General features: G+C 33.6%; 2 protein-coding genes across 2 annotated transcripts; both read right to left on the bottom strand.

The window, feature by feature from the left end:
- Positions 1-1,554: 1,554 nt before the first annotated feature.
- LOC148627336 (uncharacterized) lies at positions 1,555-8,079 on the bottom strand. The gene is made up of 6 exons (XM_088571464.1): positions 7,656-8,079; positions 6,844-6,915; positions 5,488-5,678; positions 4,977-5,042; positions 4,445-4,502; positions 1,555-2,010 (listed from the first exon to the last, which is right to left on the bottom strand). The coding sequence occupies exons 1-6, from the start codon at positions 7,708-7,710 to the stop codon at positions 1,856-1,858; spliced, it is 597 nt and encodes a 198-aa protein (XP_088427590.1). The 5' UTR covers positions 7,711-8,079; the 3' UTR covers positions 1,555-1,855.
- Positions 8,080-17,151: 9,072 nt separating this feature from the next.
- LOC148627335 (protein CFDP2-like) lies at positions 17,152-18,486 on the bottom strand. Its single transcript, XM_088564830.1, has 2 exons — positions 17,596-18,486; positions 17,152-17,256 (listed from the first exon to the last, which is right to left on the bottom strand). Exons 1-2 carry the CDS (start codon positions 18,484-18,486, stop codon positions 17,152-17,154), a joined length of 996 nt encoding a protein of 331 aa, XP_088420956.1.
- Between the last annotated feature and the right edge of the window lie 9,323 nt (positions 18,487-27,809).

Genomic DNA, 27,809 nt, shown 5'->3' with positions numbered 1-27,809 from the left:
CAAGTCCTTATAAAACTATTCCCTATTTTCTGCCACAGATGTAAGTCACCACTTGAAAAAAATTATGGTCGTCATCATGAACTCGTGGATCGTTATGATATATATGCATCTGCTCCATTTTATTTACCCGGGGAATGACATTTTATGAGCAACTCGGAAAAGAAAAAAACTATGACAGGTGAACAAACAATGCAGATGCATACACTTTTACGAACCACGAGTTTATGATGCCGACCATAAAACTTCTGCAGTGATGATTTCAATATTTTTACGACCTAGCCCTGTTTCCGAAGCAGAATTGTAAGATATCTAGCGCGGTACAAAATTTCAGCGTTGGTAATACAAGCTCTGGTATAAAGTTCGAGTTGTGATATAAAAACTCAATACACAGGTGATGCTTCCACAGATGAAAGCAAAGTTGACACTACGGAATGAAAAGTCATCGCGTTTGTCGTACAGTTTGGTCAATGGGTTTTCTTTTTCATCGACCTATAAATAAAGGTCAAGGTATGAGTCTGTCATCAAAGTTTCTGTAGTATCCTATAGTGGAGTCAGGATTTCTCATTTAAGTATATTTTTTGAACGTATTATTTTGGTTATTTTATATGTGTGTGTGTGTGTGTGTGTGTGTGTGTGTGTGTGTGTGTGTGTGTGTGTGTGTGTGTTTTCCCAGTATAATTTTTTATCTTTTATTATTCTCTTTTGGTTTACATTTGAATATTGCTTTAATACATTGATTACACTTTCATACGATTGCTTTCTTTCATAGCATGTGTTTGGTTCACTTTATTTTTACTATTGTATAACCGTTGATTGTAATATCATTAAATAAACAACATACCTTAAGTTGAATGCCAATTGTATTTTCCCTTTTGTTTTTATTTGATTTCCCCATTTTCTTTTAACTTTGCTCTATTGTTTATTGCACTGTTGTTGCATTATTATTTGAGTGATACTTGAGTGATACTTGTTTTCACTTTTTTTTTACAAAATGAACGTGCCCCGTGCAGGTCCGGGTGTTAAAAGAATAGGCCTGCAGCAGCGCTAAGCTTGTCGTAAAAGGCGACTAAATAGTGCTCAGAACCCTAGCCGGGGGCTAGGACGCTTTGCCCACAGAGCAACTGGGATGTGTGCCCCAGGTGGTTGAATGGGATACCCCTGTCGTATTACGTGCTGGGGTTGTCAGGCTATAATACGGAAAACCTGACCGCAAACCATAGTGGTGCACCGTGTAGGGAAAGATGCCACGTTCCTCACATGTTAAAGAACCCTACTGTGGTATTTTCCCGGAGTAGGAACCATAGGGCTCCGCCACAGGAGGCTAAATTGCCCGACCCTACCACCTCTCCCTATTTCCAGTGGCAATCAAAATTTGTCGACCTCATTGTCCTTCTGTCCCATCCCTTTTTCTTTCATCATTTCATGTTCATTTTATCATCAATTTCATGTTCGTCGTCTGAATATAGCTGAAATATTGCTGCTCGGACGTTAAACCCCAACAAACAAACAAACAAACAAAATGAACGTAGACGTAAAAAAAAAATTGAGTCAACAAGACTTATAGTTGTATAATCATAAAAAGGATATAACTGAGAGTTACCGTTCAAGTTTTGTTTTTGAAAATATAAAGCTGTTCCAAAATACAATTTACATACCGTAACATGCGATTCACAGATTATACAGTTGGAACGATTGTCTGATGTAGCATAAATACGTGATTATTTCATTAAAAGTTTTGTTTAATTAATTAAAACAAAAATCTGTAATATGCATAAAAGTGCTCTACTTATAATTTCTAAGGAGATTGATGTCAATAAAGTAACATCAACATTACCGAACACTTATCCTATTCAAGTCAAGTCCAAAATAAATGTTGTTGTCTTTTTTTAATAAAAATGAATGCAGTTGTCAGCACTGCAATTATTATAATCCCCATAACGAAACACGCAATTACTAATTCAGATTTCTGTTCTGGTGGAGTTGTTGTCGTGGGTTGGGGTAGAAGAGGATCTGAAAATGAATTAAAATAACATTGGATCAAGGTTGTTTATTCGTTATATATTTAGAAACCTCAATTGTCATTATATTCTATAGAGATACAGACAAAGCACTTAATTTGCGTGAAAGATTATTTCTTTTTCATAATTTGTGTATATAAAACAGGAACACAATAATAAGAACAAATAAAGGGATTTGAATGTTTCGTAGACAGAGGCTAGACAAAAACACACAGACAAAACTAAACAAAAAGTCATGAATATCACAAAATATTTAAAAGAAATCAAACAAAAGCTAAAGAAGAAATAAGCAAACTCTTCACCGATCCATAATCAAGTCAAATCCAAATTACATGTAAATCTGAAAAGATATGACACCCGCGGAGGAGCTGGTACCACAATGGTCCTAACTTTGTACCTGTATTTTAAGCGAAATGGTTGTTTAAATCTAGGTTGTACAGTTCGCCAAACCTCCTTTTTTATATGCAGCGTGAATATACCGGTGGTGATTAAATAACATTTGAATACTTTAGTGTCATAATAGGTAAATCAGGTGACTTATCAGCATAGAGAATATTTTACGAAAGCCAGTCATAATTCATTGGTTTTTTTTTTAAGAAATTGATTTATTTTCAACCAAGGACTGGTATTAAAAGAAAGAATTTAGTAAGACCTATCGACACGTATGTCTTTACAGACACTGTGAAGTCAGCCTCATATCTTGACCTACACTTAGAAATCGATGGTAAAGGAAAACTATTGATGAAACTTTACGACAAACGTGATGACTTTTCATTCAGAATTGTCAACTTTCCTTTCATCTGTGGCAACATCCCTTCATCACCTGCGTATGGAGTGTTCTTTCACAACTCGTACGTTATGCCAGGGCTTGGCCAAACTACGCAGACTTTTTGTATCGCGCTAGAACTCTAACAAATAGGCTTCTGGATCAGGGTTATGTTGCTATAAGATTGAAGTCATCACTACAGAAGTTTTATGGTCGTCATCATGAACTCGTGGATCGCTATGGTGAATCCATCTGCACCATGAAAACTGATTTATTCAACGGGTCATAGTTTTCCTTTCCTCGTTTGTCTACCCCAGACTTGACTTTTTATGAGCAACTCGGCGGGTGTTTGTAGAAAAGCAGAGGACGCTGCTTACCCTACCGGTGCACCTGGTCCATGCTCCCAGTTTTTAGTGGAGTCCGAGTTGCTCATTTGCTTTTGATACTTTGTATGTATGATTTTAGTTACTTTATGTTCTTTGTTTTGTATGTTTTCCATGTCTGGTTTTTGTCCCTGGATTACATTCTTTTGATTACCGCTATAACCTTGGTTCCCTTGATTACTCTTTCATACCTCTGATTCATGAGTTTGTTACGCAGATATTTATGCCGTGCAAAGAAATCTGAGTAGTAAGTAATTACTCTAGCTCAATTGTGAAATATAAACACCATATGCAAGAGATAAAGGTATACTTCTGCACAGGTACCGATATTTAGAGAAGACATGAAGGACTTATGGTTGTTCATGATTTCATCTTTGTCAAAAGTAGTACGTTTGTATGTGGCCTTTTCTTAGGGTATTACAACATATGCCTAATTCCTTAATAAGGCATTTTAGGTAATGGACAAATACAATTGTCATTTTCTCTCTTTATCCATGATCTGGCATAATCTTCAACACTATCCATTATGGTTTTGACATGTTTCCAATTGTGGTTCTCTGAATTTTGGACCATGAGAAACTACTGTACACAGGAATTCATTCTCAAAGATATTCAATTCATAATCAGTCAATGGGCTACGTGATGGCTTGTTCGATTTATTAAAAAAAAAACCAGCGGCGATGCAGATGTGCTGATATCGCAAAAACCACAGGTTCACCCCCCCTACAGATGATCAGTTTTGATCGCTATGAAGTGTTTAATCACAAACACCTGGATGTTCATTACTATGATGATGGTTCCTGATATTACCATATTGAGTAAATCATTAAAGAAAGCTTACACTAGGATCAAAGTTCTACGGCGTGTCCGATTGATTCTCGGTCGGTTTACACTCCAGAAAATGTATATTTTGTATATTAGACCATTTTTGAATACGGGGCGTATAGGACATTTGGCTTCATATTTTAACTAACAAGATCGAAGAGGAGTCCCGATAGAAACGTGCGCATCGTAACTGGTGGCATGAAATTAACACCACTAGAAAAATATCATCATAAAATCGGATTGGAAAAAACTCGTTGATAGAAAGTAAAAACAAAAACTCGTAATGATGATCAAGTACCCTGTTTTCAAATGTGCAGTCAGACTTCCACAACCATTTAATGCGTCAGTCCCACAACTTATGCGAGATACGTACATGAACGTCTATTTATTCGAAATATTCGAAGCTCAAAAAAAATTAAAATAACAAAAATTATGTTATATAATTTACTAACCACACACTAACGACTTGTATTTGCATGAATCAGTTGTTACTGTGGTCTTTGGTTTTATCTAAAAGGAAAGCATCGTTAGAGAGATGACAAAAATATTTGGATACATTGGCGGGACCAGAGGGGGTGCAGGCGTTAATCAAGGGTTTAAGGATGGATTCGAAATGTATAAACAAAAAAATAACGCACACGAATAACACGAATAATTCAAAACAACATGCCTTTTTTATCATAGGAGGTCTCGGTGAAATAAACAAATTACTGGTTATATTTATATACTTTCCAGTAAATTATAAATCGATGTGTGATATCATTAAAAAGTTATTTGAATATTTAATCAATGTTTTCATTTAAATTTAAATATAAATTCTCACTAAAAATTTATTCTCCAGACCAGAATGTAAATTTAAAAATGCTTGGAATGGTATTAATATCGGTTTCTACAGAAAACTACTCTACACTTTTACTACTTCTTTAGCAAATTGAATTATAAAATCTAAAATAAAGAAACATATTGAGGCATGTTATTACTTACATACACCTTGTACCGTGTCTCTGGCTCAAGTTTAAAATCATCTGTTAGTTTATATAGAGGAAAATCCTGAAACATAATAAAAGAGACTTTCGAAAAAACGTAAATCCCAATTTTGTTACAAGAACAAATATTTGGAACATATGACTGGTGTTTGCACTTTAATGCCGATACCCATCCAGAATGACCCTACAATAAACAGCAGTGCAATTTTTGATAATGTGAATCTTACCTTTACTTTGATTCCTAATTCAATTTTACACCATATCAATGTTATGTACTTGATTGCTTCTCATTATGGATATAGAATTGTAAAATAGAAAGAAATCTAACCTGAAAACGACAAAGATGAACTTTATCATTTGATTTTGTTACTTTGTATGCATGATTCTATTTACTAAATGTTTTTTTGTTGTGTATGTCTGTTTTTCTATCTGATCTTTGTCCGTGGATTACATTCTTTGATTACCGCTATAACCTTGATTCCCTTGATTACCCTTAAAAGAAAACTAACCTGTGAATATTTATTTTCGCTGCCAATCCTGATGTTTCGTTTACTAAATATTAGTTCGTTTTTATCGTTGTGGACAATTACATCAAACCACATGTGATACGAACAGTTCTGCACCAACTTAGCACATGGGGTGAAACTTATGTTTATATATTCTCTTGTAAGCTTTGCATCGAGACATCTACAGAGACATTCTGTGAAATATAATAACTTTATACTTATTTAGTTTCGACAAAATTAAAAGATATAAATGCAAAAAAGCAAAGACAATTTCTTTATCAGCAAACGACGCAATGTTGAATTTAATGTTTCAATAAATTATCTAACCAGGTAAGGATAGCGATCGAAAGTTTTTTAAGTCGTATATCAAATAGTAGAATTGTTGTTTTGTATATATTATTTTGGAGTGTTTATGCTATTTGCTGTGAATGTCTTTTTTCCCTGTCTAGCCTTTGTCCCTGGATACATTCTTATGATTTCCGCTATAACATTGGTGCACTTGATTACTCTTCCTTCTGTTTTTGCACCGGTTTTATTTGGACGAGCTTCCAGTCTCCTAAATTTATCGTTTGTTGTTTATGTGTTAAAGTGCATTAGCTGTCAAATTTGTTCAGTTTTGATTCTACTGAATTTTGCTGATTCAATGAAATAAGTTTGTAGTATTGAAATTGAAGCAATCACTACTTCCGAAGATTACCTAGAGGACATACACGTAGGCTAAAAATACTTTAACCTTGGTAAAAAAAAAATAACAATAACGGACACACAGGTAAGCACGTGTTTTGTTTTCATTTCATTTCATCTATTTCTTGATTAGTTTCCAAATGAATCCGCTGGTCTGTCTTGCCGTTGAATAATACTTTCGCTTTGCAATCAGATTTGTTATTTTAGAAGCGACCCTTACATCACATGCGCGGATTAAGGTCACCAGAAGTCGCATGCATACGAATTTATCTAGGTCGATTTTTTGTCTTGCAAGACAATAAATATATAGACACATATTGCATTTATTAAATGCATTTTATGTGTGGATATCAAATGAAATTTTACAGGAAAAGTAAAAATTAGTAGAAATAATTCAAAGTTAAGGTATATTTCTGCAGAAAGAATTTGACAGCTAATGCAGCTTTAATGAAACTTCAACGTTACAAAAGACTGGTAATGGCAGGAAAGGGCATCCATTAGTTCAAATTTGTACTTTAAGTTTCTTGACTTGTTTAACACAGTCTGCAGATTCTTAAAGTATTAGCTCGGCCAAATCACGACCGGATATTTTGAAATTAACGTTAGTAACATGTCACCTTTAGTATCACAATCAACACAAAATAAAGTAATCGGAAGCAAGAAATATTATCAAACCTTTTACTTCCATTTTGGGGATTCTACAGTCAAACCCTTCTTTAACATTGCCACAAACAGGACTGCAATAAACTGGAAAAAAATCAGTCGCTATATCACAGAGAAACGGCTTACTACAGCTACTGATATAGACTTCAATTGCTTCAATTGTATAGTTTTTAACATGAAGACCCTTGCAATATATAATTTTATGCTATTCGTATTTTTTGCTCATTTACTGTTGTTGCTGTGTACGTATCACTTTAGTTATTTTATGTTCTTTGTTGCGTGTCTGTCAACATTATTTTTTTATGTCTGGTCTTTGTCCCTGGATTATATTCGCTTGATTTTCGGTAGTACCTTGGTTCACTTGATTACTTTTTAAAACCTTAACATCTATATCTACATATTATCGGTTCGAAACATATTTTTTTAATTGTTAGTAATCTACCCTAATGAAAACACATGTCGTATTGTCCTTGAAATAAATGTGGTAGTTCCTTATGCACCTTTGCTACAAACAGTTTGCTTACTTATCAAGATGATTGTTAATTACAGAAGTAACTATAATAACAAATATTACTTAGCAATTAATCTCGACAAAAAAACAAAAATGTTGAAAAATTTTAAGGATTATTTTTAAAGGTTTTGCTTGTTGAATTCCTGTTATAAACAGAAAGTTAGGAATTATTGCGTTTTTATTTAGATATACAGAAAAAAACTATGTTTAATCTGCACAGAAGCACAAGTATTATCTAATCATTAATTATCTAAACATATATACGTGTGATACATTGTATTTCATAAGATTGATTATACATGTTTCATCTTACCTTTTGAATAACAACATAAACACAGTAGCAAAATAGCTGGTAAATGGTATGACATTTCGGTAGTATTTAATGGTATTCCACAGTCTTAGAGACCTTCAATTATTGACCATTGACTGCCTAGATGTATAATACTGTTTTGTTACAACAAGTGTACGTCTGAATATATGAGAAATCCTGGTATACACATTGTCTTTATTAAATATCAACGCGTGCCTTTTAAAACCTGTTTACAATTATCAAATATTGAACATCCTTATTTTATTTCACTGATATAATAAAAAAAAACGTATTTCACACACAAGTCATCCGAAGTTAGGAAAAGTTAACTTTTTATCTTTTTATTTGGCACATTCAAGTCCGTTTGTTATTGTTTAAAACTATTTACCAAATTCATAATTATTGTTTAAAGACTTTTCTTTGTTGTTCATTTCACAGTATGACTGTGAATTATGTTTATTCAACGACTTAAGTATCTCATTACATTCATGAGAATGCAAACAAGTGTATTTTTCAAACGGTGTTTTAATGAAACAAAAAGCCCAGTAAATCCATTGTGAATGTGTGATTTTGCTATAGTCTCTTTTGTAATCAATTAAACCAACATGGTCTTATTTTGTAATTTTAGATTTAAAAATATTTAAAAGCTCATTGGCATTACTTGATGAACAGTTAAATCACAAAGTGAAAAAAAAATGGACTGAAATATTTTATTAAAGCAATCATAGCAAATGTGTGCAGTAGTTTTGTTTTCGTGTTTTTCTTACATCCTTTTGACTGAACAACGTTCGGTATACAAACGCAATAGAAAAAATGTATTGCAAAATATACTAAAAAATGGAGCAACTTATTTTTTTTCCTGACTCATAATACTCTGTCAAACATTACGTGTGCTAATATGCTTTAATGTTGTATTTCTATCTATCTTTTAAAAACTTTTTATACTTTAGCAATTGATATCAACATTTAAATTTGTCCGAGCTACATAATCTTTCTGTTAGTAGGGACTACTTACTGTATATTGAACTGATCAACTAATAAAATAAATATATCTATCTACACAAAGATTTTCTGTTCTTAATATCTGCTTGAGATTGTGGCATACCGAAGCTACACTAACTGTTTTACAATATCATTAAAAAAGCAGTCTTCCAAGTAAAATATATTGTAAACGGTTTTTATGTATCACTGCGTCCGTTCGATAACGTTTATAGGATATGGTTATGATCCGCTTGTCATTGACAGAAAGAACAAAGTGGTGGGACGGTTCAATGATCAAGTATATATGGACATGGTAATACTATTTTGAATGTGATACAATCGTTTGTTATATACATATACATTTGGTTTAGTTTTAGACATAAATCAGAGAGTACTTTTGTATAAGCGATTATTTGCTATCAAATATTTGCATGTCTTTCTTTTCTGTTGTCTTTACTTATGTAGTAACATACACTTTTGTTGGTTATTTGTTCAGTTTCTTGCAGGTCATTTAATACGATGTAAGTTTTTATCAAAAATTGATTCCTACAGTTTTGGTCGTCTAGACAAACTAGACCTTGTCTTACAACATCTTTTTGTTAAGCATTTTACAAAAGTGCAGCTTTTACTGTTGTTATTACATTCAAAAGCTTGAAGAGAGTGTCTTTAAATTTTATACTATATAAATGATTATTCCTGTTGTATAAAATAATGGTTTGGGAACCACATTTCAATCTATCAAATAATTACAACACTTTTGCTTTACTCAATAAGACATCAGCTGCTATAAGTTGCTCATACGGGTAGACAGACAGAGTGCAACTTATTTGTTTGGCCCTTATCGTGTTGTTTGCTTACCATGTAATGCACTACTAATTTTGTGTATGAATTAATGAATTAAAAAGACATCAGATTTCATTGTACTGATGTTCCTATCCTTGTTCGAACGTGTTACTGTTGTGCTACAAATGACATATAAAGACATGTGTCAGATCCATAGATAATCAAAGGATAGGAATACGGGGTCCACCCTTATCGATGTCATTTGTCCAGAACGGAGTGCCCCTCTTTTATTAAGCTCCCCTCTGTATTAGGATGTGGAGGGAGTTTCAGCATTACCGATCTGTAAACCAAACAATTTAACACGTTTAACCTGAAACCTGTAATTTATAGAACTTGTAAGGCCCACAGATATGGCCAATGAACTGCCTCTCAATCACAATTAGTCTTCCCCGACGCCGCAGGACAATAAGGAGAAGCCAATTAATGGGACAAGGGTATAGTACTGTACTGCCATTTTTGAAAATTGACTCGATACCAACTTTCAAGTTGTTTGTAAGAACTTGGTTGGCTAATTTTGGCTATTTCCTTTCCGTTTCTCATTGTTTTACATTAGAGGCAAAATACCAATATCTTTGTTGAAGCATAGATGATCAGATAAAATGAATGTTTTTGAATAGTACACTATGGCGAAGGACGGAAGTTTTTATACTGTCAACCAACTGTAAGCCTGTCATTGCTTCTGTTAGATCGTTGGTGCTACAATGTATAACAATGTGATCTAGGCGAGGCTCTTAGAGCCAATGAACTGTCCAAACCATTCAAAAGCAGCCTGGTTTATCCATCCAGAAGGTATTTATCCCTTTCTTTTTGAATCCCAAAGATCTTCTTTCATTTTGGCTCCTGGCTTCAAGCTCTGCCAAGTGTAAAATTGAAGACCCAGCAATCCAAATGCCTTCTGCCCTGAGATAAGTAGTGGATTGTTAGTGTCAAAAAGCCTTGTCCTTATGCAACGTTCATATGCATGAGATTTCCACCTCCCTAGTTTCATTATTTGTTTTTCTGACACCAGTTTTTTTTTTCTTTAGTATGTTGCACCGGCATATCGTACTATGTGAACGGATATGACATGACTGGATGCCTAAAATTCCAAAGTTGTTTTAGATATCTTATTGAATTGGTAAGTTGTTAAGGAAGAATGGATCGAGACAAGTATGTAGTGACTTGGCTGGTTAAAAATTGTCTGTGGTTAGGAAAGCAATAAAGCTTTATAGGTCATAATCAAGGACAGGCAAAATCTGATGACGATATTTTTTGCCTGAAATTTGACAATATCTGTATTGCTAAAGTGTAGCTTTTCTGGTCATTTGAAACCACGCTGCACAGCACAAAATGAGCTGCTATGTCTTCCAGACCTCCCAAATTGTGGGATTGATTTTGGTTGGCCTCTAAATAGCATGTGGAGCTTCTTCTCTGAATTTTGCCCACTGCTAACAAGAGGGACAGTCAGCTTTTTTGTTGCATTTAGATGGTATGTAGTATGCTTTGATGTGTGTATGTGTATTGTTGGTTAAATTCATCGGTACCATTTTTCTGACCACATGCATAACTGTTTTGTTTTAACTGTCTAGACTACTACCGGATTGTCAATGTGGAAAAGCAGTTTCTTGTTTTTGAATAAGGGTAAAATCAAAATTACCGAACAATAAATCGATCCATCATTAAGTAAAGTCCAAAAATAATCTGGCAAAATAGATATTACAACACCGGAGTAGCTGGTACTGCAATGGTCCGGACTTGGTGCAGGTATTTCAAACGAAATGGAAGGTCAAGGTAGGTTTTACAGTGCGCTAAATCTTCCTCTTCCATTGCGGTATAAATGTACCAGTGGTGATTAAATAGCATTTGCATAGATTGTGTCATTATCGGTAAATCAGCGGTCACATCAACACAAAGAACAATTTACAAAAAAACAATCATAACTCATTATTTTAGAAGAAACTGAGTATTTTTCAACCAAGGACTGATATCTTAAAAAATAATTAAGTAAGATACCTTTTGAGATGTATTTCCTCTAATCCTGCTTCAGGAGTCTGTTACGCAGATATTTATGGCGTTCAGTGAAATCAGTAGGGAATCAATTGAGAAATATAAACTCCATATACAGGAGATGAAGCTTTATTGCTGTACAGGTAAGAAAAATTTATGATATTTGATATAAAGATGTCTTTTGTATCATAAATCTTCGTGAAATTCGATATGTTGGTTCGAAAAAGAAGCATAACAAGCTGTTTCTGTTTCCTTTATCTCGCGCTCTGTGGAATATATTAAAGGTAACCTTATACCAAAAGAAGGGTTGTTGATAGACAATACATCATCAATATATCTGTACGCAAAAATTTAGCATCTTTTATATTTTTATTCCTTGAGAGATTCTGAAGACATTTAGTCTCGTATGAATACAAAATCAATTCGGCTAAAAGATTAGCACAGTTAAGTGTAGTGCCCATTGGAATTCCAACTTGTTGTTGAAAAATAGCTCCTCCCAATGTGACAATTATGATATCAATGAGGAAACATGCATATCGCTAACTTGTTTTCTGCGTAACACACTTTGTTATATTTCGATGTATTAGAAAATATTAGATTTGTAATAAAGGACAACATAATTTTTCGAAACAGCAAAAAATTTACAAGTAAGTCCTTTCAAACAAGATGTCAATTTATCATATGGCAACGTAGTGTAAAGAGCTGAAAAATCAGAAGTTTGAAGAGAACTAATTTTGGAAAAGCTGTGGCATTTTAGGTATTGAAGTATTATTTTAGAATTTGTATGTATCTGCATATGATTGATGACACTACGAGAGTAAGTGGAATTCAACTAGCTTGCTATCCATCCTTCAATGCCGACAATACCTTTGAAAGGTGAATTGACATTTCTTTGTGGAGGAAGATGAAGATCAAACTGTATTCATTCTTTTTATGGATTCTTATGAAGTTTGGGGAATCCTATAAAAGTAAAGTAAGTTCTTACATTTTGTTTAATAGAAGTCACCAAGGACTTGTGATTTTTTATGATTTCGTCTTTGTCAAAAGTAGAATGTTTGTATGTGGCATTTCCTGGAATGTTCCTATCAATGCCCAATCCCTTAATAAGGCAATTGAAGTAATGGGCTTTGCAAACAAAAACAATTTTGTTTGAACTTTTGTCCGCAGGGACGATAACATATTTCCCATGAAGTGAGGGAAGACATTCAAGTCCCTCACGATAGTTTGAATACGGACTTTTATTGACACATTTCTCGAGATTGTTAAGACAATTCCTAACCAACGATCGGATAGTACGTATCCAATCTGACAAAGACTCGATTTATGGTTCTTGGTCCTTTTCTCTTGTTATACATGATCTGGAATAATTTCCACAAAATTAAATATGGTTTTGAAATTAAGTTTCAAATTGAGGCGCTGAGGGTTTCTGAATTTTGAACAACGAGAAACTACTTAATAAAGAGTTACTTCTTAATAATATACAAATCACCAGTGATGACATGACCAGAAGGACTGTAATTAAAGAGAGAAGCACAGTCACATGAATATGAGTTCCAATTCAACAAAGCCGCAACGACTTGGAAAAGTGCATTAAAAGTAAGATCCTTGTAATACCGGATTTCACCACATAATGTGGCAAGAGGCCTTTGGCATACTTGTCTCACAAACAGACACCGAAAGCCCCCTTACCATTGGAATTGTCTGTATAAAGCTCAAGGACGTTATCAATTACTCAAAAGTTCTTTGTTTTGTTTTGTTTTGTTTTGTTTTGTTTTTTGGGGGGGAGGGGGGGCAGAGATGACATTGTTGTAGGAAAGCAAGAAGGGTAGCCAAATTTCTAGATGATACTTCATGGATTTGGAGACACGAATTTTGTAGTGTGGCTTCTTTACCCTTATTGTAGCATTTATCAACCAACGACAAAAAGTCCTTCCAGGAGCAAAATTCTTCAGGCCAAATAAGATTTGCATTTCAACTACAGTTCCTTGTTTTCTATGCGTGAGTATTGTAGCCTTAAGTTTAAGGTCTTAAATTTGTTATCAAGCAATATTATAATCATTTTTTGTGTGTCATATTCAATGCCCATGCATGAAAACTTGGAAGTAGGTATGTATGTTTTTGTTCTTCTCATAGGGGAACGTCCAGTTGCTTAAATACTCGATGAAAAACATGAAAGGGTACAAAAAATGTATTACCTGATTTCTGCCATCTTGAAACTCTATAAAGAGAAAGTCATCTAAATATTGAAGAAAAAATGCATTAGCGTTCTCTGTTGTGCTATCCAGTTCAAAAGTGTTGAAAATTTGTCAAATAAAGAACAAATAATGGAGGCCATGAAAGATAACATTTCATCGAGAAACTACTTACCCTGGAATGTCTTGCCTTAGATAGAAAATTTGCAAGGTTCAATAGTAAGAAGCCTAAAAGTGGTTTAATATAATTAGAGTTAAGTTTTGTACCGTGACCCAATAGATGACACAGTACTGAACAGTGCAAAATGTTTTGTCGAAGACGTCATTGATAAATGATAAAAGATAAATGATGAATTATTCTAAAACCACAGTCCTTTTTAGTTACAAGTCTTAGGGGCAGCACGTGTAGAGTAGGAAAGTGAAGGTAATGTAAGGCCCAACCACTCAACTAGCAATAATGTTTTTATTAAGTTTGTTCGTAAGAATTTATTGGTTGTCCTGGACATTGCGAAGATATTTTGAGAGCCTAGATTGGTCAGGACCAGAATATTTAGGTAACAAAAACGGAGGGTATCCATTATGTAAAAAGGATCTCATGGCAGTGTCGGGGTACGAAGATAAGAATTCTTTAAGAGTTGAATGTTTAATTGGAGTAAAACCTACCTAGTAGCGACTAGCGGTCTTGTTGGCTCTACCTACAATGCACTCTATGGTGTTATCCACCACCAGATCTGCATTGATGCATGTAGCTGCAACAAGGATAAAAGTGGCAATTAATGCCTTCAATGTAAAATCTACATACATTACTTTGTTGACTTTGTTCCTGGGGCATTGTAAAGAAATAATCGAACCTCTTTTCGTTCATTTGTTTGTATATGGATTTTGTGTTTGGGTGTTGCTCACGCCCAACATTTGGTTTGAATAATGACGACTTTTGTATGATTGTGAATTATAATTGAAAGTGTGTTTGTCAAACAAGGAGGAGCCAGAACTCCTGATTAATTGTGCCCCAGGAGGAATTCGGGTCCCTTCCTTTTCTCGAGCGATGTTGTTGGTCATACATCTACCAAACAAAACTGTTAACCTCTTATATTTGAGCAATCAATTCTTCTGCCCTGGTTCGAAACTTTTTGAGCATTCTTCTCATGAAAATCATTATAGCTGAAGTGCACTCTTAAACGTCCAAAAAGGGTCATTACTTACGAGGCTCAAATACCATATTTTGTCTCCATTCTTGATGTTGGCCGATTTAAGGACATTCATGGCTTGTCTTTCTGGTTTTTAAAAAGTCTGTTATTAACTTGAGCTGACATTTGCACCCTCATTATCTAGGGAACAAGGATTTTGTAGTGGAGCTTGTTTCTCTAGATCAACACGGTGTAAAAAGTTAATTTCCTTAGAATCCTGGTCAAATGCAGGGAATTCGATTTAAAAGGGGGGAATCTAACGGGTCACCTGATTCGGACCAGGAGCTGTCGGATTCTTCTGGTGGGTGTTGGGATATCCAATATGTTTAGTGGTCTGGTCAACGGACATGATGGTGAAGGGGTTCTGTGTAAGTATTTTGTTTGTTGTTACACGCACACGCAGTTGGAAAGGCAGGACCCACAAGAAAGGATTATTTTATACTATGCCGCACCATCTACAGGAGCCGTGCATCAGTGCTATTTGAAGGGAAACAACTTATACTTAAACTTATACAATTCAATACTAAGATATTTTTTTTTCATGATAGGGAATGAATTGAGAGACTTGATATTTTAACATAGGTCATCACAAGGGCTATCGGTTGACTATATTACATCTATAAAAAAATATCGCCATTTCAAGGTGGCCGCCGTTAAATTTTTTTTTTGAAAAATTGAATAAAACTTCGAAAAAAATTCACAGATCCGTAAAAACTGATTTTGGGAGCTCCTGCGACATTTGGAGTGTTTGACTGTACATCTGTGTTGATTGATTTATTTGATTTATTCCATTTCGTCCATGGGTGGACATAGGACGACTACAGTTTCTCTCCATTCGCTTCGGTTTTGGGCGATGGTGTTACAATTCTTCCACGTTAGTCTTACTCTCTTCAGTTCAGAGTTCAAACCCCTCCTCCAGGTGTTCTTTGGTCTTCCTCTTTTTCTTTGCCCTTGGGGATTCCAATCTAAAGCTTGCTTTGTAGTGTTTTTATTGTTCTTCCTTAAAGTATGACCAATCCATTTCCATTTTCGGGTTCGAATGGTGTTTTCTATTGGTTGTTGTTTTGTTCTTTGCCAGAGTTTCTTGTTTGTTATTTTTTCTGGCCATCTGATATTCAGTATATTTTTTAGGCACTTGTTAACAAAGACTTGTATAGATTTCATGGTGTTTTCTGTTTCTCTCCAGGTCTTGCAACCATATAACAGGACAGACTTAACATTGCTGTTGAAAATTTTGATCTTAGTAGTCGTTCTCAGTGTTCTACTTTTCCATACTGGCTTTAGAATGGAAAAAGCCTGTAATGCTTTCATCTTTCTGGCTTGTACATCTTCGTCAGTGCCTCCAGTTGTACTCATGACACTTCCAAGGTACGTAAATTTATCTACATTCTCTATCTGTTGGTTATTTACCAATATTGGATCCATCTGGTTTTGTTGGATTCTCATGGCTTTGGTTTTGGCTGTGTTGATATACAATCCTGTTCTTTTAGCTGTTTCTTCGAGATGGTTGACCTGGTGTTGGGAATCTTGAAGACGATGCGATAGTGTGCATATGTCGTCTGCAAATTCGAGGTCTTCTAGACGAGATGTTAGTGTCCATTGTATACCATGAGGGTCGTTGTAAGCTGTTGTTGCTATCCAGTCGATGACTATGAGAAAGAGAAGGGGAGAGAGAATGCATCCTTGCCTTACGCCAGTTGTTACAGGGAAAGGATCCGTCAATGTACCAGCATGTATGACCTGACAAGAGAATTCTTCATACAGTAACTTAATCATGGAAATAATCTTTGGAGGAATCCCATAGTGTCCTAGAATGTTCCACAAGACCTGATGATCTATGCTGTCAAATGCTTTCTGGAAGTCAATAAAGTTTAGATATAGGGATGACTGCCATTCGATCGTTTGCTCAATAATTATTCTGAGTGTTGCAATCTGGTCGACGAAATAATCGTTCTTGTCTAAATCCAGCTTGTTCATCTCTCAGCTTGCTATCAATCTCTTCTTTCATTCTTTGTAAGATTATACTGCATAGGATTTTACTAGGAATGGACAAAAGAGTTATTCCTCTCCAGTTGTTGCAATTGGATTTGTCCCCCTTTTTAGGTAGTTTTACCAAGGGTCCCTTTTGCCAGTCTTTTGGAATTTTTTCTTTTTCCCATATCTGGTTTAATAGCCCAAGAAGATATTGAATGGTAGTGTCATTCATGAACTTGAGGGCTTCTGGTGGTATGCCATCGATTCCCGCTTCTTTCCCATTCTTAAGATGTTTTAGGGCTTTTCTTACTTCATTTTCGGTAATTTTGTCAGTCTCTATGTTAAGTGTTGGACCTTCTTCAAGTATTGTGGATTTGTTGGTGGTGGTCTGTTCAATACCTCACTAAAGTGTTCTTTCCATCTGTCAAGCTGATCTTCTAGCTTTGTGAGGGTATTGTTGTTTTTATCTTTGACTGGTAAATTTTCATTTTGAGAGATCTTTCCACTGAGTTGTCTTGTGATGTTATACAATGTTTTGATGTCTCCTTTTAAGCAGGCGTTTTCAGCTTCTACTGCTAACTTTTCAGCATGGTTTCTTTTATCTCTTTTACAGCTTTTCTTCACTTCTCTGTCTTTTGCGCTGTAAAGGTCTTGCAGGTGTTTCTTTTGCTGTTTGGTTTTGGCACTCATCAACTTTTCTTTTATTTCCCTTCTTTCAGATATTGTATCCCATGTTTGATCTGACATCCATTTCTTTCTTTTCACTTGAATGAAACCAACTGTTTCTTCGCATGCTTCCAGAATGGCTGTCTTTGTTGAGTTCCAGATGTCATCAATATCATTGTTCATTTCTTCGTTGTCAAGATCTAATAAAGTACTAAATCTGTTCCTGAGTGTAATTTGGTAGTTTTCTTTCACTTTCCGATCTTTAAACTTCTCAACATTAAACTTCCTTTTTGTAGTCTCTCTTTTCTTTGTTGTTAAAAGCTTGAGTTTAATTTTTCCAATTACAAGGTGGTGATCTGATGCTGCGTCTGCTCCACGTTTTGTTCGTACATCTTGTAATGAAGATCTCCATCGACGGCTTATTGTTATGTGGTCTATTTGGTTTTCAGTGTCTCCAGATGGTGAAATCCAGGTGGTTTTATGACAAGATTTATGTGGAAACCAAGTACCGCCAATTACTAGACTGTTAATAGCGCAAAAGTCAGCAAACATCTCTCCGTTCTCATTCATTTGCCCTATTCCATGTGGTCCTATCTCCCTTTCTCTACCTCCTCTGTCATCACCTACTTTGGCATTCAGATCTCCTAAGATGATAAGGATGTCTCTTTTTGGAACGGCATCAACAACTGATTGTAATAAGTTGTAGAAATCATTTTTATCATCTTCGTCTGCGGTGTTTGTTGGTGCATACACCTGTATAAATGTTGTTTTCTGGAATCGAGTGTCAAATCTAGCTGATATCACTCTTGCAGATATTGGATTCCACTCCAAAAGCAATTTCTTGGCTTTCTTTGTAAGCATGAATCCCACGCCTTTGTCATGTATGTCGTCTTCATTTGGATTTCCTGAGAATATGACCGTATGACTTGAAGATAGTGTTGTCATTCCAGCTGTATTCCATCTTACTTCGCTGAGTCCTAGAATTTCGATATTGTATCTATCCATTTCGTTCGCAATTTGCAAGCTTTTGTCACTTTGATACATTGTTCTAACATTCCAAGTGCCTATGGTTGTTGGTTGTTTTGGTGAGAACAACTTCATCAGTTTTCGCGTCATTTGCTGTCCTCGATGTTTGGTTTGGTCCTCTTTCTCTAGTCGTTGACGAGTCCGAGGAATGACTTTTACTGTAATCGTTTCTGTAACCATTTGTATCCACTAGTGGGGGGTTGGCCCTCTAGCTTCAGCTTTATTTTAATGTGGTGGTCAGCAAGTCCCTCACATGCTTTTGTATCAGAGTTAGCTCTCCTAGATAGGTTCCCTACCATGGGTGACGACTCCTTTCTAGCCGGGTTTTTACATCAGAGTTTCCTCTCCTAGACAGGTTCCCTTTCAAAGGTTTGATCCCAGTCTGACCATCGTTTTCTGTCTGGGTTGTCTCCCGTAGCCTTTGACTCAACAGTCCATCACAAGGCAGCGATCTATTTAACCCATAGGTGGGGCAAGGTTGGTGAGAGCCAGGGCGTGTTCCACGCGCCGGTGGGCCTGCACTCTACACCTCTAGGGTCCTTGTTACTCCGAGATCCCCTTCATGTTAGCCTTGAGGACTAGACCCAAGTTACCGTGTGTTACCTCGGGGAGGCAAATTGAAGGAGTCTTGGTAGTGTAGAGGCTATGTACTGGCAGAGGAAGGCTTCTGCTTACGCTGCTCCCCTTTTCGTCTACACGTAGTCAGTGTCAGTAGCGATCTAGAGACGTTCGATCACTACTGCACTAGACGCATATCACTACCCTGTGGTTATTAAGCCACCAACACACATCTGTGTTGGTGTCCAACAAAATTAATAATAGTTTATTCTAACATACGAATTAAACTTAATGTAACATTGTATTAGACGTTTTATTGTTAGTGTCTACTAGATATCAGACAGATTAATTTCAATTAAATACGAAGAAGCCAAACATCAACCATCTCAAGAACTTTTCATTTTTTGCTAATTGTAATACGAACTTTCTGTTTTGACTACACTTTTTGAATAATGCCTAGAGTTTATCAATTTGACAATTCGGTTATGACAATTTATATTCGCCATTGCTTTATATCATATGACATTATATCCTTTAGTGCAGAACTCTTGTTATGGTTTATAGCATTTGAAACAGTCAATGGTTCTAAAGAATCTTTAAATTGAGAATGTAAATAACGATAACGACAGGGTAGATTGTTTTGGACGAAATTGTTTAAAATACGTGGGTTTTTTTTATATTTGAATTACTCTTTTCATCTGTTCCTTGCAATGTTAAGTATTTGTTGCTGAATGTATGTTTCCAAGGCATCAAATTTTCTTCGGCCTTAAGGAACATTTGAACACACGTTCACTTACCCTGAATATTTGACCCTATTTAAAACAGATGATCTAGAAGAAAATTTAGTTGAATGGTTGCAAAAGCTATTGTTTCTAATCCTGCACTCATTATTATCTTGTTTCTATGTTGCCTTGCAGAATTCCTCTTTTAACTTTCATTCAACTATCCATACCACTCAGCAAATAAACTCCATTGAGTATGTTTCCGTCTATGTAAGCTTCATGTTGGTAACTAATATATACAAATTTAACATTTGATAAATGAGATAAATACAGTACTAACTGTCCCTTTAAAAGGTTAATACTGATTTATTATAATTGTACTTTCCGAAAGAAAGAATATCGTTTAGCTAGGTCCTTTAATCTCAGTTTCCGTTATATAGATGACGTATTATCTTTAAATAATCCTAATTTCCCTGATTTGATACATCGCATCTACCCCAAAGAACTTGAGATAAAGGATACTGCAGACACAGTGAGGTCAGCCTCGTATCTTGAACTACACTTAAAAATCGATGGTAAAGAAAACTATTGACCAAACTTTACGACAAACGTGCTGACTTTTCATTCAGAATTGTCAAAACTTTCCTTTCATCTATGGCACCATCCCTTCAGCACCTGCGTATGGAGTGTTCACATCAGAGCTTATATGTTATGTCAGAATTCTAACAAATAGACTTCTGGAACAGGTTTATATTACTACAAGATTTAAGTCATCACTACAGAAGTTCATGTCGTCTTCATGAACTCTTGGATCGCCACGGTGTATCCATCTGCGCCATGAAAACTGATTTATTCAACGTGTCATAATTTTCCTTTCCTCTTTCGTCTACCCCGGACTTGACTTTTTATGAGGTGGGTGTTTCTAGGAAAGTAGTGGACGCTAACCCTACCGATGCACCTGGTCCATGCTCCCGGTTTTTAGTGGAGTCCGAGTTGATCATTTGCTTTTGTTACTTATATGTATGATTTTAGTTACTTTATGTTCTTTGTTGTGTATGTCTGTTTTCCATGTCTGGTCTTTGTCCCTGGATAACATTCTTTTGATAATTCCACTTTAATATCATATTTTAATACAATTTGATAGAATGTTGTGTGTAAGGTTAACTATATTGTTTTCATGAACACAAACAGTATTGGTTGACGTCTAATTTGATATTGTAATTACGTGCAAAATATTAAATAAGTTAAAATGCAAGTAATAATCAAGTTTTTTGTTTGTTTGTTTGTTTGTTTGTTTGGTTTTTTTTTTTTTTTTTTTGCTTCTGAACAAAAAACAATCCTTTAAAATATCGTCAAGTCTCCATTTCAAGCAATCTGATTTTGGGGAGCATTTGAGGTAAATCTCAATGTAAGAATTAATTTAAGAAACCAGACACTTGGTTTTGATTTAAGAATTTGGACAAACGTAAATATAACTACTTGTTTCTTGTTTTGTGTTGTTTTTTTTTCTTTTTCATACATATGTTTTGTCGTGAGTTGTTTTTGTTTTGTTTTTTTTTTTTTTCATTTTTTTTTTATTTTTTTTGTTTTTTGGTTTTTTTTTTTTTTTTTTTTTTTTTTTTTCTTTTTTTTATGGTTTTCCTTTTGTGGTATTTTTAATTTTTTTTTATTTCGTGTAAAATCTTTTTGGAATGTATTTACCGGTAATTTGTGCGATCGAAACACTTATCGTTTTGATATATATGGTGACCTATGTTTTGAAGCATATTCAATCGAGGTCGTCTTCCAGACAAACTAGGAAAATCTATCTTCTATAAATATAAAACTGTAAGGTTCACTTTAAATACATGTATTATGTTTTGTTTCAAGCATCAAATTAAGTATTTCACATACAATTCAACAGTTTCAAAATGCTAGATGTATTGTGGCATATTGTCCAACCAAAAATTAACTTAAAAAATCAAAAATAACAATCAAATATTCAAATATTTGGTGTGTTGTACAAGTTTTTCCAGAAATAACTCATTTATTCTTCGTCGACGACGAAAACGTTAATTCGGAAAGTCTCACAATTTATCGTAACATACACACAGTTGACCAAACAGAATAGAACTTTGCCAATAAGGATATTGGCAGGTATTTGTCATATTGGCCGACTTATTTATTGAGTTGATGGCTTTCATTAAATCTAAGTATCAATTTGTTAGTCAATAAAAATACTAAGTCACTTTACTTTCTACATTTGATATTAATAAAGCAGTAAAATGTATGCGTTTTATGGAGATCTAATTAAATATTCATATCAAAATATTGATCTTCTCCTTCAATACCAGATAATTTTTAGACCTTGATTATATATTTTTGCGAAACAAGACGGCATACTATATTCTGAAACAGAAAAAACTTTAACAATAATAAATGAATTACTTGCTTCCGCCATTAATACAGTTTTTCAAAGGTTTATTTTTTTTAAAATTTACAAACAAAGGTTGTAAAAAATATAAAAAAAAAGTTAAAAAGGAAAGTTTTAAAGGATGATGAAAAGTTGTGATAATTGGAGTTGAAGAATATTTCTTTTCATCTGTTAAATTGGTTATATAACATTTATTTCTGTGATTATGTATAATTCATAATTCGATTAAAACACGCTGAAAAAATTTCATTTGTTAAAGGAACCGGAAAATAGGATGATGTTATATATATATTAAATGTTTTCCAAAACAATAGAATATACAAGTATTAATTGATATACCTATATATTATCTTTCCTTGAAAAAGAAAATGTTGATAAATTAGGGCTGTTTATCCGGATTGACGCTATGAAATTCAACTTGTTTATTGTGTTACTTTCAATTTGTTTTAGAGTTTGATGTCTACTGTCTGTCTGTGAATTGCACTGAAGATTTAATGCCCTACTTAACCCATAACCCCTATATAATACAAAACTTCCCTCTTGTTTTTCCATCCACATATAGACGGGGAACGAATTGTGCACATTTTTCACACATATCTTCTTTGCTTAAGTTGTTCATTTATTATTTGATTTCTCTGTGTATTGTTTAGTTTTTTAAAGACCTTTGCTTTAAAGTCAAGACTTTGTCCGCCAAATCTGGAGAGTGGAACTGTTGCCTGTTATTATCATGGCATCCAACGCCCAAATTAGTAAATGTATTTATATCCTGGACATAACGATTTTGTGTAACTATTTATGACGTTTTGTGAACTATTGTGTTTCAGTGGTTTTTATTAGTTTCTATTGTTAATATTGTAATTATCTCTCTTACCACAATGTCAGTTGTTATATTTTATTATGTATTTAGAATGTCATGCAAATATTTTCGTAGTTGACTGCGATTCAATCGCATCGATATATATAATAACTATAATATAATGTAATTTTTTCTAATACAATTATAATTTCAAATTATAAAATATCCAAATGCTTGAAACTTAGATATAGATATTCCTGTCGTGGTAACAAGAAATTTTATACAAAGAATCAAAATCAAGTTAAATTCTTGTCATTTTCTAAAGTATCGGTTATGAGAAACTGCTTTAAAATACATGTTTGCGGTTTCATGAAAAAAAAGACATATGTTGCATCATTTTTTTTTCGTTACGGCTTCATTTTTTTTTTTTTTTTTTTTTGTGAAAAATAATACCTGTGGATAAGCAAAATCTGAATTTCTTTCTAAATCTTAAATGAAACTGAATCGTAAGATATGGATTTTGTTATATTTTTTTTTAGATTTTACTTTTTATTTTAAAAGATGCATGCATCTGATTTTATTCTATATTATTTCCAGGATATTAGTCAGAAGGTTGCTGTATTGGCTGTCCTTGGACCAATTACAAGTGAAATATAAATATATATATCATTGGGTATTTAGATGCAGGTCCAGGATTTCAGGTTAGGGGCGATAAAATAATTTTCGGGATAAAATTTGTGAAAAATTAAAAAAAAGGAAAAAATGTCTTTTGCATAATTATGTCACATCTTGTTTATTGATTTGTGTTTTCATTTCTGTTTCCTAGGTTAACGACGTCCATTTATGCTACTGAAAAAAAACATAATCTTGTCCCATATTTTGAACAATTATCATTACATTTGCGACTGCTTTTAAAGAGTCATTACCAAATCTTCACCAAATCTTCACTATGGAATTTTGTACAATTGGACTCACCCGCTTTGTGCCTTGATCACCTTTTTCTTTGTAAACAACAAATTTCTCTGAATTCCTGCCATATTGAATAGTGTAGTCTGTTGCAATATGTGCTAATTTCTTTGCTTTTTGTTATTTTAAAAATGTTTACTCCATTAATTACTCAATGTAAAACAAGTAATCTGATTTAAGGCGTAATACAAGCTGTTTTCATGTTTTGGTCCAGTGTATGGATTTTGTTAATTTATCTTTAAAAAAATTTGCGATCAACCAAAACAAAGCATTGCTCTTAACTTCATTTATTTTGTGTGTTTGTTTGTTTTGTTTTTGTTTTTGTTTTTGTTTTGTTTTGTTTTGTTTTCATATGAATAGTGTGACTTTCATAAGGTCAAATGTATCGCTGATTAAAATAATTAAAAGCAATTAATACATGAAAAACATCATCAATATTTTAATACATTGTTTTTTTTCTCAAAAAATCCTAAAAGTGTTTTCACATTGTGTTTGTCATGTCTACAGATTCTAATGACTCTATTAAGAATTAATTTAATTTTATTTATTCACGTACAAATAGTATGACGTCCATCTAGTTAGATGGAATTAAACTAAAGCAATGAACACTTGAATGACAAGCAATATTTTAGTACACTGTTTTTTTTTTTTTTTTTTGTTTTTTGTTTTTTTTAAATATGACATAGAAAGCTGCAATTTTGATATTAAATTGAATATAAATTAAAAAGAGAACTTCACAAAAAATACAGATATTCTATATAACTGGCGTTAGGAATCATTGTCCACATTAAAAAACTTGAAATAAATAAAAAGTTAAACATATCTTTTCAGCATCTTTTCTCCGAAAACTTTTGTGATTACAGATAAAATGTTGAAATTTAATATTTAAAGTATCAGACCTTTTTACAACTATTGACTTTAAACATTTCAAAAGTGAAACATGATTGAATATGTTTTGTAAATTACTATAAACTACTTTTGATATATTCCGGCAAAAGTATCTCTTGATGAAAGAAGTTTTGCATTACATAACTTGAGATTTATAAGGTTTATTTTGATGGAATATAAAAAAATCAATTGATAAAACAAATTCAGGTTCTGTTAAAACACATCGGGACAAAGCTTACAACTTCGCTTGCAGTTTATTGTCAGCCAGTTCCAATTGCCCCTGGTAAATGTCCAGTTACTATTTACTTGTTTCCCAATAAAACTTTCCTCGCAAGCACCTTCAGCTGCAAGACGTGTGCAATTCCAGTATGTGGTTCCGTCAACACATTGGAAATCTATTGTAAAATAATTATAATACGTGCATGATTTCAATTGAAGGGTGTCTGAAGAAGTTTTTTCTTTTTACATTTTATTCAACATGGCATGGATTTCTTTTGAAAACTGTATAATTCGTTCTTTTTCTTGTTTCCTTTTCTTCTATCATTTTGTATATTTATAAGTAAATGGTGTAAAGGTTGTTATCTACAAATAATGCATTCTTTTAATACCTCATTTGCAATATTTATGATTGGAATTATTTATATATCATTTACATTGAACAAATTGATATCGTCAATTGCATTTGTTTATTTTTTTCTATCAATTTTCATACACAACTGTATGAATGTTTGCATCATACTTACATGGTATACATTTTCCACCACTGCGACTAGCTAAATAGTATTGATAACCTGAACATGAATTTTCATTATTGAAAAGTGGAACATCCTGTAATAAAAAAGCATATTGTTTTACATTATGATACACAATTCTACATACCCTTGCTTCTTAAATTACTCTAAAATCCTTAATGAAACAAGTAAATCTTTATTTACAGTTCAGAACAACATAGCTTTGTTTTATGAGTTTTCTTTTGAATTACCACACAATGCACATCGTTGTTAGGCTGTCTCTTAAAAGTTAATCATTGATTTCTGCTTACATGACTTTCAACGGAGGGCAGATATATTTCTCGAGACTAACAATTGCCATCTCTATCAAAATACCACTAAAATGCTGTACGAACATTTTGTGAAGTGACCCGTCATCAGATGCATTAGATACAACTACAAAAAGAGATATACTTCCAAAATTAAATTGTAAGCACGTCATAAACAGTTACGAATTTTCTCAGACTTTATTTTTTTCAAGTTTTGTGGCACTTTGGCCTGGTGCATTGATCAGTGATTGTAAAAGGATGAATTCTTCCGATTCTGATTTTTAAGACTTGATGTTATGTACTGCGTTTGTATTTTCTTTAAAAAAAAACAGGATTTGGCCATAGTTTATTGGTGCATTCATTCGAAATATGTAAGATGTAAAAAACAAAAACAAATCAAACATGCCCCAATATGCAAGCATATGCTATCAATCTTAGTTTATGGTTTCAGGAAACAAAAAAAAGTTTATATACATCAAAGATATCATCCTTTCTTAAGTAACTATATAACCGACAGTAAGTTTAAAATCGGTTATATTCAAGTTAAAAGAAAAATACAAAACTAGACTAATGTAGAAGACAGATGATAGTATTAATAAATTCACTAAATGAAATTGTAAATTATACCATTTATTTGACTGTGCAACACGTATGGACAGTGTAGGTTTTTTTTTCTTTTGTTTTTGGTTTTGTTTTTTTTTTCGAATTTCGCCAAATAATTCTTATATACACAGTATATCCCCAAACTATCCAGTAATTCAGTGCTTAAGACCTTGGCAATGAATAATGTAATTTATTACAAAATATGCACTTTGTCGCTTCATTTTTATAACATATTGTGTATGTGACTGATTGTTGTGTTGTGTGAATTAGTAGTCAAGAGAACCAACATTCTGACGGAAAAAATTGTAATAAAAAAACCTAAAACTTATATTCGTAGCTTGAGATAGTCAAATATGCATGGCTGAAACAGATTTTCTAACAAACAATTATTTTATCTCTTGATTCTGTTCGTTCACTCAAATTTTGTTTGCAGCTCATTGTAGCGGAAAGAATTGTTAAAAAAGAAACTTTAAACACATATTCGTAGCTTGAAATAGTAAGGTATGCATGGCTAAAATAGATCCTCTGCTTTTCTAGAAACACCAACCGAATTGCTCATAAAAAGTTAAGCCAGCGGAAGAAAGAGGAAAGGAAAACTATAAATGTTTTTTCTACTTAAGTCCATCGTTTAATATAACCCATCTATTGCAGTTCACGTTTGCTGATCATATTTCAAAAAATAATAATACAGTTTGTATAGGAGAGTCAGTCATTCAGGTCATGGTGGCGACGGTTGAAATTTGAATGTCCACTTTAGACTATACGCCATATTTACATATCCAAGTAGTCCCGGAAACAGTAGCAATTTTAATGATATTGCTTCACCTATCAATGTGAACTTGACAAATGCAAATGCATATCTACTTTTTCAAATTCAGATTTCATTGATTCCATTTAATATGTGGCAAAACAATCGTATATTGGTATTACCCTGTTGTCGTCGTCGTTGTCCTTGTTGCCCGTTAACTTTCAATAGTTTATTTACAATAATATGAATAAAAACTATCAGAACTTTTTGAAAATTTAACACGTTACTTAGGACATTGCGGAAGATCCTACAGTTTTTGGAGATTTTCACACTTCCTCATTTGAAAGTAAGGGGTTAAAAGATTCAAAATGTGAAAACGTGTGTTATTATTTGAATTTATAGGAATAGTTCATTTGTTTCTTTTGAAAATCTGTTTTAAAAACCTTTACAGAGTATGGTTATCTTTAACAATTTTGGAGTCAAATGGGTACAAAATTTTCCCGCTCCCCAAAATGTTTTAATTTTGTCCAATTGTGTTTGTTTGCTTTGTTTTGTTTTGTTGTTTTTAT

The sequence above is a fragment of the Perna viridis genome, chromosome 1, assembly GCF_037379345.1.
Source record: "Perna viridis isolate PV_CMFRI_1.1 ecotype Kerala chromosome 1, ASM3737934v1, whole genome shotgun sequence".
Classification (NCBI taxonomy): Eukaryota; Metazoa; Mollusca; class Bivalvia; order Mytilida; family Mytilidae; genus Perna; species Perna viridis.
Note: the sequence above shows the minus strand (reverse complement) of the source record. Positions and strands in the feature narration are given on the sequence as shown.